The sequence below is a fragment of the Sorghum bicolor genome, chromosome 8 (genome assembly GCF_000003195.3).
Source record: "Sorghum bicolor cultivar BTx623 chromosome 8, Sorghum_bicolor_NCBIv3, whole genome shotgun sequence".
Classification (NCBI taxonomy): Eukaryota; Viridiplantae; Streptophyta; class Magnoliopsida; order Poales; family Poaceae; genus Sorghum; species Sorghum bicolor.
Genome location: NC_012877.2, coordinates 61,309,449 through 61,320,638, shown reverse-complemented (window position 1 = coordinate 61,320,638; position 11,190 = coordinate 61,309,449). Strand labels below are relative to the sequence as shown.

General features: G+C 42.1%; 2 protein-coding genes across 2 annotated transcripts; both read right to left on the bottom strand.

The window, feature by feature from the left end:
* Window positions 222–3,794, bottom strand: LOC8071499 (GATA transcription factor 4). The gene is made up of 2 exons (XM_021466204.1): window positions 3,588–3,794; window positions 222–1,399 (listed from the first exon to the last, which is right to left on the bottom strand). The coding sequence occupies exons 1-2, from the start codon at window positions 3,657–3,659 to the stop codon at window positions 563–565; spliced, it is 909 nt and encodes a 302-aa protein (XP_021321879.1). The 5' UTR covers window positions 3,660–3,794; the 3' UTR covers window positions 222–562.
* LOC8086107 (TATA-box-binding protein 2) lies at window positions 6,090–9,997 on the bottom strand. Its single transcript, XM_002442529.2, has 9 exons — window positions 9,628–9,997; window positions 8,666–8,753; window positions 7,860–7,931; window positions 7,527–7,577; window positions 7,247–7,291; window positions 7,071–7,163; window positions 6,871–6,972; window positions 6,682–6,755; window positions 6,090–6,503 (listed from the first exon to the last, which is right to left on the bottom strand). Coding segments are annotated over exons 1-9 (603 nt in total). The 5' UTR covers window positions 9,705–9,997; the 3' UTR covers window positions 6,090–6,502.

Here is an 11,190-nt window from a genome sequence, read left to right as displayed (position 1 = left end):
AAAAGGCCATTCATTTGATGAGATTGCGTCAGGTAATGTACATTCCCAAATGGCCAAATCTTCCAGGAGCTGATGGCTTTCCATAACAATTCTGTTTACACAAATCAGGAACTAAAGTTACCACACAAGACAAATATGGAAGGTACACAGCATCTGGCCACAGTTAGTCTATGGCGAGTCTTGGAGTTGTTGCTTCCCTTCTCTAGCAAGACTTCTGCACAAGAGATGAAATATTTGCGATTACTACTCCCAGGCATTGATCTGTTCAAGAAAACAAATTTCAGACGCTGCTCAATTTAAACCCTGATGAATATCTAATGGGCTGAAAACCCATAGCACAATTCAGGATAATATCCAAGCAACCACCAGATTGTATTGAATCCGACATCTAAAACCTCTCAGGTAGAACACTGCTAGAGCTAACAAGGATGCCTACTATAACCAAGGCTCTGTTCTCATCTTCTGAGCATCAACTAAACTACAATCTAAGAGAGCCCCTAACGCTTCCAATGTGATGCAATGGCGAGAGATTTTGGAGATGTTCTTCTTGGCCGTCGCTGCTTCACTGCTGCTGGGCAACAGCCTGCCTCATCTGCATTACCTTCTTGTGAGAGTTGGAGTGTATGCAGCTCATAAAAGTCGGGCTGTTGGCAGGCCTATACTCGGGCAGCAGCCTGCCGGACTTGTACCTCACGCCACAGGCATTGCAAAGAGTCTTCGGTCCCAAAGGTCCGGCTCTCCACTGTGGGGTCTTGGAGGACAAGCAATGGGTGCAGCGCTTCTCTGCCTGATCTGACGACAGGGTCAGGGCGTCATTCACATATGTCTTCTTCATCGTCTTCTTCTTCTTATCTCGCTGTGCTCCTGGTTCTTGTTCTTTCTTGGTTTCTTGGCCACAATGCTCCTCAGAAATGGTGGCAAACCTATTCTCTGGCTTAAGCCTCAGGCCACATGCATTGCACAGCATCTGGGGCCCCGATGGCCCATCCCTCCATCGTGGTGTTTGGCATGACAAACAATTGCTACACCTCTTCACCAGCCGCCGCACACCCTTCTCACACTTCTCTTCCTGCCCTTGTTGCTGGCAAACCTCTTGGTCTTTGTCTTTCTTGGGGAGGATCAGCTCACTCTCTGCCATCCAATGTTTCTGATCAATTAGGATTAGCGGTGGCTCAACATACAATGGGATGATGTATTGTTGATCATCGTCGTTGGTCATAACAGAGGCCAGGCTCCTTTTCTTTCTCCTGCCATTGGAAGATGAAGGTGGCGGTAACTTTGGTTTCTCAGCACCCTGGCTTGCCGATCTTGCAAAAACAGGATTTGTGTAGGATGTGGAGCTTGAAAAGCAGTCCTCTACGTAGCCAGAGAGCCATTGTATGTTGCTCTCATCACTCTCCTGCGAAGTAGATAGTAACATGGCATGGAAACAGTTAGTAAGAATGCAATGGCCAAAATAACTATCGACAATTCAGTTTTAAGCTCTGGTTCTACATGGTTGAATTTGATAATAAGAACGATAAAAGCATGAACAGAATTTCTAGTTCTAGGGCCTATAAACAAGTGAAAAATTACTCAGATACAGATTATTCCAGTAAAAGGCAAACAAGAGTAGAAACGTAGAGTAATCAATTTCTCCTCTCAAACAGATTCTATAAAAAGAAAATACTAATATAGACCAAATTCTCATAACCAAAATCATGAAGCATGAGGAACATCTATGGATTAACAGAAAATAAATTTGCTAAAAGGAGATATTTGAACAGAAACGTCCTGCATTTACAATTGTCGCTGTGCCAGCAGAAACCACTATAGCCGTTTCTCAGTTACAATCTAATTATACAAGCGTTACAGTTCGTGCAAGATGGAATGAATAACAGTAAATGCTACAAACAGTATGAACTAAATAACAACTGCAAAGCATGTCATATAAACAGAAAAATGTGACAAAAGTCCAAAATGGGGGTAGAAGGAAAATGGGTATATCCTTGAATTCTGGAAGTTCAACATCAGAAAACCACTCAAAAACTGAATAATCTGCAAACCACTGCTGTGGTTTCTCAGATAGTACAATCTAATCGAGCGTTACAGTTTGAGTGTGATGGAATGAATGCCGAATAGAATCGGAATGAACTAAACGACAACCGCAAAGTATGTTTTATATTATAAAACAGAATAAATGTGACAAAGTCCAAAATGGGAGTGCAGGGATAATCATATCTCCTTGAATTCTGGAAGTTCTAAAACAGAATTGCACCCGGAAACTTGAATAAGTTTCAAAGAAACCGCAAAGCACTATGGCAGTTCGCAAAAAAAGTTACGATATAATAACTAAGCAGTACAGTTGGTACAAGATCAAATGAATAGCCGTAAATGCTGCAAGCTGGATGAACTAAATTATAATTGCAAAGCATGTCTTATAAACAGAAAATTGTGACTTAAGTTCACAAATCACAATGGGGGTGCAGGAAGAAATGAGATAGTATCTTCTTTAATCCCTGAAGACCCACATCAGAATCCCATCCAAAAACTGAAGAATTTTCAAAGAAACCCCTTGCCATTGTCTCAGAATGGGGATGCACCAAAACTGATGCCTCCTTAGGTTCTAAATGTCCAACATCAGAACCCCACCGAGGAACTGAATAATTTTCAAAGAAACTGCTTGTCAATGTCTCTGGTGGTAAAGCCACCACTCCAATTGACACCTAACCGAAATATCACCGTCACAATCTCATGTAGGCATCATACCACAGTGAGCAAGCAAAGGATATTAAACAATGGGATGCACTGACGCAATGACCATGACAGGAGTCAGGAGGGAAGGAACATATGCACATCAACAATAAAGGTAACAACAGCACACATTTTCTCCCCCAACCCCTTACTCTTTTGCATGACCTCACAGCTCACAAATGGCCAAAAAAGGACACGCCTTTCCATTGCTTAATTGCGAGAATAATGCCATTGATGAGCACAGCAAAAACCCTAGCGGAAAATAATAGAGCAACGCCGCAACCGCCCGATTGCTCCTGTGGGAAATTTCCTCCTCCCGAACGCTTATTATTTCAGGGGGGTCGGCGGCACAGTTCTTCAGCACAAGAACAGTTGAATTGCACGGTGAATTTCCCCTACCCGAACAAAAGAATCATCTAATGGACACACGAAATTGAACAAAAGCACGGGCAAACCGCTCCAAAACGAGGATTGAAGCAGTGAAGAGCCTAGAGGCGAAGCAACCGCTTCTTCCCCCAAACATGCAAGCCAAAAACCGCTACCAGCCTACAAACGGAGGGAAGAACACCATGGCCCAGGTCTCCACGGACAATAATCTCAAGAAACCGCGCACCAGACACCGAAATTCTCCAACAGGCGACGCCTAAACCCGCTGCCTGCCAAGAGCGCAAGAACCAAGAAACGGAAACCGCCCCTGTTCCTTGCCGCACACAAAAGAAACAACACCCAAAACACTCTCTTCTTGGCGAGACAACAAAAGCCCTAGAAGAAGAAGAAGAAGAAATTCTTGCAAAAGAAATATCACCACCCAACAGGGAGCTGTAGCGGGAGGGGGAGGCGGCGAGGAGACTGACCAAACCGGCGGGCTGGTGCGGGAACAGGTCTCCGAGGGAGTCGGCCGCCGCATTCGCCGGGTGCACGTCCATGCTCCTGTCTCGCGGTGAGACGGCGGCGCGTCGTGGTCGAGGCGCGGCCGGAACCGGGAGGGCAGGCAGGCAACCGCCGGCGAAGGCGGCGCTGGCAGAGGGAGAGGAGTAGGTGAGGGGATTTCGGGAGCTTTTTGTTTTGGAGCGGAGGGAGAGGCTTTTATGGGAAGGCGCCGGGGTTCCTGTTTTTTTTTTTCTCTCTCCTTTTTTTTTTGGTGTTTTGGGCAACAGCTGTGGAGAGGCTACAGATGGAAATTCATTTTGGTTTTCCGTGTTTCTTTTTCATATTTTATTTTAGTTTATTATTAATTAATTAATTGATTGATTTTGCTTGCTTCATCCTAAAGTATGCCGTATGCTGCTGCTTCAATCCATACATTCATGCTTTTTTGGGGTCGGTTGCATCTGTATTGCGTGGGAGCTTTGATGGTATTTATCGTTCAAGTTTTGTTTTTTATTTATATATAATATTGGAAAAGTTGCAAGTTTAGTAAGAGTATTTTTTTATTTTCTTTTAATAGTAGAAATAATAAAGATATTTTGTAAATATGGTAAAAAGGAAGTTTCTTAGAGGTGAAGCACCGTGTCAAGACAACTGTTTTTTTTTTTTTTGAAAATCAAGATCCTTGGTGATTCATTATACTATCACACTACATCAATTGCATATATAGGACAAATAAATAGATAGATAGAAAACACTAGATATCTTTACCGATATACATCTATCAAATTGAATTAATGGAGCGAAAACATTTTCATTTCTTTTCTTATTTTTTTCAAAAGAGAAAAAAGTTGGCAATTTGGCAAAGCAGATGTACAAATATATTGAGTTGAATTACTGGGAGGAAATATATCCCCTTTTCCGTCATTAACTTTTGTGCCGGGCCTATGGGTAATGGGTGGTGGATTTGAAACGGATACGGCGTGCCGGGCTGGCCGGCCGGTTGCTTTCAATTTTTTCGTACTGCTCTCCCTCGCAGCACTGCTTGTGGCTTGTGCTGTTGTGCTGTGTGGCCTGTGGCGTTTCAGTTCAGGCCCTGTTTAGTTCCCTACCAAAAATTTTTTCATCCATCTCATCGAATCTTTGGACACATGCATGGAACATTAAATGTAGATAAAAAAATAAACTAATTACACAGTTTAGTTAAGAATCGCGAGACGAATCTTTTAAGCCTAGTTACTCCATAATTAGCCTTAAGTGCTACAGTAACCCACATATGCTAATGACAGATTAATTATACTTAATAAATTTGTCTTGCAGTTTCCTGACGAGCTATGTAATTTGTTTTTTTATTAGTTTCTAAAAACCCCTCCCGACATCCTTCCGACACATCCGATGTGACACACAAAAAATTTTCGTTCCCAATCTAAACAGGCCCTCAGTTTCGTCAGGTCCTCTCCTAGGCTGACGCCAAACGCAAGCTCAAACATGTGTGATGTGAGCTACCTCCCTTTAGGCTTTTGTTTAGAAAATTTTTTGGATTTCGGTACTGTAGCACTTTTGTTTTTATTTGATAAACATTGCCATCATAGAGTAACTAGACTTAAAAAATTCATCTCGCGATTTACATACAAACTATACAATTAGTTTTTATTTTTATCTATATTTAATACTCCATGCATGTGCTGTAAGATTTGATGTGACAGAGAATCTTGAAAAGTTTTTGATTTTTTGAATAAACTAAACAAGGCCTAATTTATAAACATATATCATTCCCAAGAAAAGGAAAACAAATGTAACTACTATGGCCCCCCAAATTCTATTTTGCTCAAGATTGAAATTTCATCAGAGTGGAAATTTTACTACTGGTATAGACAAATGCAAACTGGACACTTTTTGTGTGGGGAGGGAAAGAACATGGAAGCTTCTGCAGATTTTTACCGAGGGATATTGGGGCTGGATGGAGAAACGCGTGAGGGTAATAATGAAAAAAAAAACGAGGGGAGAAGAAACTGATGCTCTTCTGGTTCTGTGGTTCATGCTGCCATCATGACTTTTCGTGTGCTCAAAGCCATGTCGTTCGTTCGTCCTTGTTTTCTGGCTTTGCCAATTTGACCACATAGTACACGTCAGGTCAGCCTGGGGATAGTAACAGTGCACTTTATCCAGGCTTTCTACAGGAATGGTGCCCCAGACCCCAGCTGGAAAAAGTGTGTGACGAAGACGAGTTACAGGCCAAACAAAAAAAAATTGTCACATGATGTCCAAATTGATCCGACAGATATTCAGCAGCAAAGTTTGGAGAATGTTAAAAGAGAGCATTACTGTCTGTAAATGTTAGAGAGCATTGCTGAATGAGAAAGAGTTGGGTATATCCAGTCACTCCACGAGCAGGGGCTGCACCTACACGCCCAGAGCCAAGGATTCCAAAAGGAGGGAAGGTGAACAATGGCAGAACAGAACGCCTATTGCTGTTCTGAATACAGCAGTTAGCAACAGTCCATCAAAAAGTCCAAATTTTTCAGTATTATCGTCATAACATGTCAAGGAGTACATACACTACATTTGCCTTTTTCATCTACGGAGGAAACATTTAGAGAAAGACTTTTGAAAAGCCAGGACCAAAACTTGCTTTTCAGTCTTATTGGCGTACCACTTCCACTAAGGCTTTGCAAGCTACAATCACTGCCCATGACCATGAATCTACTCGACCAAGCATTATCCATCCATCACAAATAGTTGAGCTGTGTGGGCATCTACAAGTGCATCGCACGCACCAGGTCTCATGGCAGCTTATAGGCTCCTCCGAGGTCCAGATTATATGTACACTTGGAAGTTGGAGCTGGCTGCCAGCAATAACATTTTCCCATTCAGCACTCCCCTGCTAGCTTCCAATTAGTTATCTGCATACACCAAGTGACAAACTTAAGTTTTCTGAGAAAATATGATGTGATCACCCATCCCATCAAGAAACCACCATACACAAAATGATAAAAAGGTGACCACAACAACTAGGCACAATGGTTGAATAGCAATCCCCATTTACTCATGCCCGTTCACATGTACTCATATGCTACATACCATTGCTGGACTTTTCTGAACTCTGTGAGGACAGGATAGATATTTTCAAAGGCAGTGTATGTCTCATCTCTCACCTGGAAAGAAAAAAGCTTAGATATATAGTCTAACGCAATCAGTAAAGAAAAAGAATAGCTTAGATGCACTCTAATACATTCAGGGCAGATTAAGGCAAAGGAAATGACCGCTAACCTTAGCTCCTGTCAGAACGATCTTGCCTGAAACAAAAATCAGTAGCACAATCTTTGGCTGCTTCATCCGATAGATCAAGCCAGGGAAGAGCTCTGGTTCATACTGGAAAGTGAAAGCCAAGCAAAATATCAGCACACTGGGCAGGAAAATTCAAGGTAGCTGAGAGAAGTATGGTTAAAAAGACATGGAACACAACTTACACTAGAGAAAGCACCATGAGAGTATGCAAGACCCTCAAGCCTGATCGGGAATTTGACATCACAAGACCCAACAATGTTCTGAATCTTGAAGTCCTGACAGCACAGAAATAACAAAAGTTCAGTGACATTTGTCACTGAATTAAAGCACAAGTTTTAAGAATGGAATACATACATACCTTGAATTTTGCTGGAAAACCAAGCTTCTGGATGATGCGAGCATACTGCAAACAGCAAAACAGTTATTGTCCAGACACCCCTTAGCAGACTAAGATTTTTTTTTTGCGGGTAAAGAGAGACTTTATTAACTAGGCAAGATAAAGTTACAATCATTTCTGAGGAAATCTAAGGCACACGCAGGTGCTCCTGACCATCTAACCTCAGTACTTTTACACTGCCTAGCTAAACCAGCCAGACTAAGAATATTTAGATGAAGAGAAAAAAAAAACACAAAATTACCTTCCTAGCGGCAAGTTTTGATTGATGTTCACTTTTTGCTCCAGTGCAGACCTGATAATTCACAGCAAGTGTTTCTTTAGATTAATGCACAATTAGGTAAATGATGACTTCTCAGACAGAAGCTCATTAGGAATACAGTCAAGCAAAAGGATAACTGAAAAGTAACCCTTAAGTACCTATGAGGTGTTCACACTAAATTTCAACAGCTATAACAACTAAACCATAAATAGTTACCAATAATCTCATTTTATGGTACAGAGTCAGAGCCATATCTAATATAACTACTTAAAAAGAACATGCACAACACCACTGATACAGAGAAGTTAAACTTACCATTTTCCCTGATGCAAATATCAATGCTGTAGTTTTAGGTTCTCTTATCCGCATAATAACCGCAGCAAAACGCTGTTTTACAACAACAACAACAACAACAACAAAAAGTTATTAAAGCAAAGACAGTGTATTGCTGAAACAAAATAAAACATGGAAATGAAGTTGCATGATGTCAAAACTGAATCTGTCAATGATTTTGACTATATATGCTAGACATAGTTTGCAGAATAATATGTATATGCATATCAAAACTTAGCAAATTAGCTACACACACATGAATTATTAACATACTCATATAAATTGTAGGAACAGATGGAATTCTAATGTATCATGAGTTCATAAACAAATACTTATATTGAAAAATGAGGGATGAAAATTGTGTAGAGATGTGGTCAGTATTTTCTTACAAGTTTACAAGGCGACAAGCATGATTTTGAAGATATAATTAAAACTTGTATCAACAACTATCACATGTGAAATGATATGATTCTCATTACAGACTATTCATCATCCGCAGACATGAACCATGAATACGGGATAAGAAGCATCGAGGAAAAGAAAAGCTTACAATAAATGGCACTATCCAGAGTACATGCTAATCAGTCTACACTGGAAATACAGCACAATGGTCGATTCATTTATCAAATCAAAAACCTTAAAACAGACAAGCAAACATGTGCAAACTAGTTTTGTCAAAGTATCACCAGCAGTTGCTAGTTGCTACATACGTACAGAACCTTGGCAAAAATAGCACTACGTGCAGAATAAAAATGAAAACAAAAAATGCATTGAAACAACAATCCCACCTTGGGGTTATATTCTGCATTACGTGCTTGAAGGGCAATTGCTTTGAGGTCCAATTTACAGTCCAAATTGACCGTCGACACAATATTCCTGTTACCAGACCAAACAGCATAAAGCAGAACACAGCAAGGACATCAACATCTCTGTGTTGAGCATATACGAAGAAACAAACAGAGAATAGAATCACCCCAGAGCAACGAAAGTCAAAATAGAAACAGAGTAAAGTTCCTAGCTAAATCAAATACGTGCAGCTATGTTCGGTTCATTTTAACAGCCTATGAAAGCAGTAGAGATAAAGGGCACGTAAGGAAGTACTAAGCTAATTCCTTCTTCGTTTTCATAGAAAAGCTAATTCCTTCTTCATTTTCGTAGCGAAATCTACCAGTACCACACAAATACAGAAAATACAGAGCACTTAGAAAGCTTTCTGCTAACAACCAAGCATCAGCAGCAACACAAATTTGCACAAGGTTTTACATTCAGACATATACACATCCACCCTCCCTTCTAGTAACACCCAAAGTAAGATTCAGGAGGTCCTGCATATACCCCCATTAGCATCAATCTCAGACTTCCAACATTAAATCCAGTTCGATATTTCAAATTTTCATGTAGCTTTAATCATCATGACGACTGAGTCGATTTCTTTTCCAGGGAAGTAGGGCAGGTCAAAGCAATATCGTCATGTCCCATGAGCTTTTTCACTGCTCATGAGGATTGGTCCGTGTGAAAGCACCCTGGATCTAGTCCCCAATACCCCCCAACAAGCACTGTAACTATAGCTTCACCAGATTCCACTGACTCCGCCAATCAAATACACCAAGCCCAGCGAACTACGACCAGCTGAAGCACAAGCAAACACTCAAAAGCAGCAAGATCTCAGCCGGCGTTCATCCCCAATCCACCCAATCAAATCTTTCGGTGGAGGGCGCCCGCCCAATCCAGCAAGGTCCTGCTGACTTACTGGAGCGTGGGGACGATGCCGGAGGGATGCTTGGACAGATCCACCGGCTGGCTCCCGTCCAACGCCGGCTCCGCCATCCACGGCTCGAATCCCCCACCACCACCACCAGATGAAATCCCCCAATCCCCCCTACAGCAACGGGACGAAACGGCTCAATCCGAGGCCGATTCGCGCGGGAAAGGTGGGGCCGTTAGAGATCCCGCGGAAAGAAATTCGAAATCCGCGGTCTTTTATAGAGATCGGGGAGAGAAGGAGAGTGATCCGGGAGGGGAGGGTGGCTTGGCTGGCTGGATGGTGTGGGGGCTAGGGTTTGCGTCTCCGTCGCGTCGAGGAGGCGGCCGGGGTGGGGGTGGGTGGAGGAGGCGAGGTCAGTGGAGGTGGACGCGTGCGCGCTTTATATGCGGACGGGGAGTTGGCGGTCGGGACGGGGGGTAGCTATTTATAGACGCCAAGGGGTGACCTGCTGTCGCCGGTCGCGGGCGCGTGGTCGCAATGCCTGTGAGGGGCTTCGTCACGTGGGTTGAGGTGTGGGTTTGGTCACTGACGGGTGGGGTTCGAATTTCTGGGTCCCAGATGGCAGACGGTGGGGTGGGCTGGTTCGAGTAGAGTGGATGGCTGTGGGTTTTGGTCGTTTTGAGTTGAGGGACCTCGAGACGAATGCATGGTTCTAGAAGGATCGTTTCGGGAAGTTCATGGCCTGCTTCCTTCAACAGCCTCGTATGTTTAGTTGGTCCTTGTTTGCGTTAATTATTGTTCAACCATGAACTAACTAAGCTCAAAAGATTCGTGTCGTAAATTCTGACCAAACTGTGTAATTAGTTTTTATTTTCGTTTAATACTCCATGCATGCGTCTAAAGATTCGATGTGATGGAAAAATCTTGAAAATTTTTGGGTTTTGAGGTGGAAGTAAACAAGGCCTAACTTTAACTAAAATGTTTGGTTTATGATGATCCATCCAAGTTGTGGTGTGTCACACCGTGTTGAGGCATAGGCACTGATAGTTTATTTTGTATGTCATAGCTTGTTGAAAGTGTAGTGTGGTTTTTATACACAGTCGAATGAACCTATCGCATGACATCATGCGGGAGAAAGCCAAACAAATCCTTTAGTATGCAAATGCAAAATTGTGTATGCTTCCTTCAAGACATCTTTCATCTTTGGGGATGTTACCATTTTTTGCCGGTGGATGAAAATCCACGAGTAAAAAACCATGGATCTTGCTAGTATTGCTTCCGCTAGCTTCTCATCGTCTTCGTGGTCGGGATTTGGCAATGTTTTTCAGTTTCTCATTTACAATAAGTCATATTTTTATTAAATATAATACACTATAAAAAGTGGAATAACTAAAAGAACTTTCACCGGAAAGGTTTTTACCCACCTCATATCAGGACCGTTCGATGATTTATTTGATTTGTCTTTAAATCTAACGGTGGACATATTTGACCATTAAGCCTGTTGCATAGGGACAGCAATTCACCAATGAAAAACCAATCCATGCTACTACTATTGGTTGTAATATCTTTTTGTTGGGGTCGTTCGTGAGCTATTTACGATCACTATCA

What these genes read in the sequence shown, in the direction of transcription:
- LOC8071499 (XM_021466204.1), bottom strand. Translation starts at nt 3,659, where the DNA reads ATGGACGTGCACCCGGCGAATGCGGCGGCCGACTCCCTCGGAGACCTG. An exon ending in CGCACCAGCCCGCCGGTTTG is followed by an intron (nt 1,400 to 3,587) that starts GTCAGTCTCCTC and finishes TCTACTTCGCAG; the next exon opens with GAGAGTGATGAGAGCAACAT.
- LOC8086107 (XM_002442529.2), bottom strand. Translation starts at nt 9,704, where the DNA reads ATGGCGGAGCCGGCGTTGGACGGGAGCCAGCCGGTGGATCTGTCCAAG. An exon ending in GTTTTCCAGCAAAATTCAAG is followed by an intron (nt 7,164 to 7,246) that starts GTATGTATGTAT and finishes CTGTGCTGTCAG; the next exon opens with GACTTCAAGATTCAGAACAT. An exon ending in CTCATGGTGCTTTCTCTAGT is followed by an intron (nt 6,973 to 7,070) that starts GTAAGTTGTGTT and finishes TTCACTTTCCAG; the next exon opens with TATGAACCAGAGCTCTTCCC.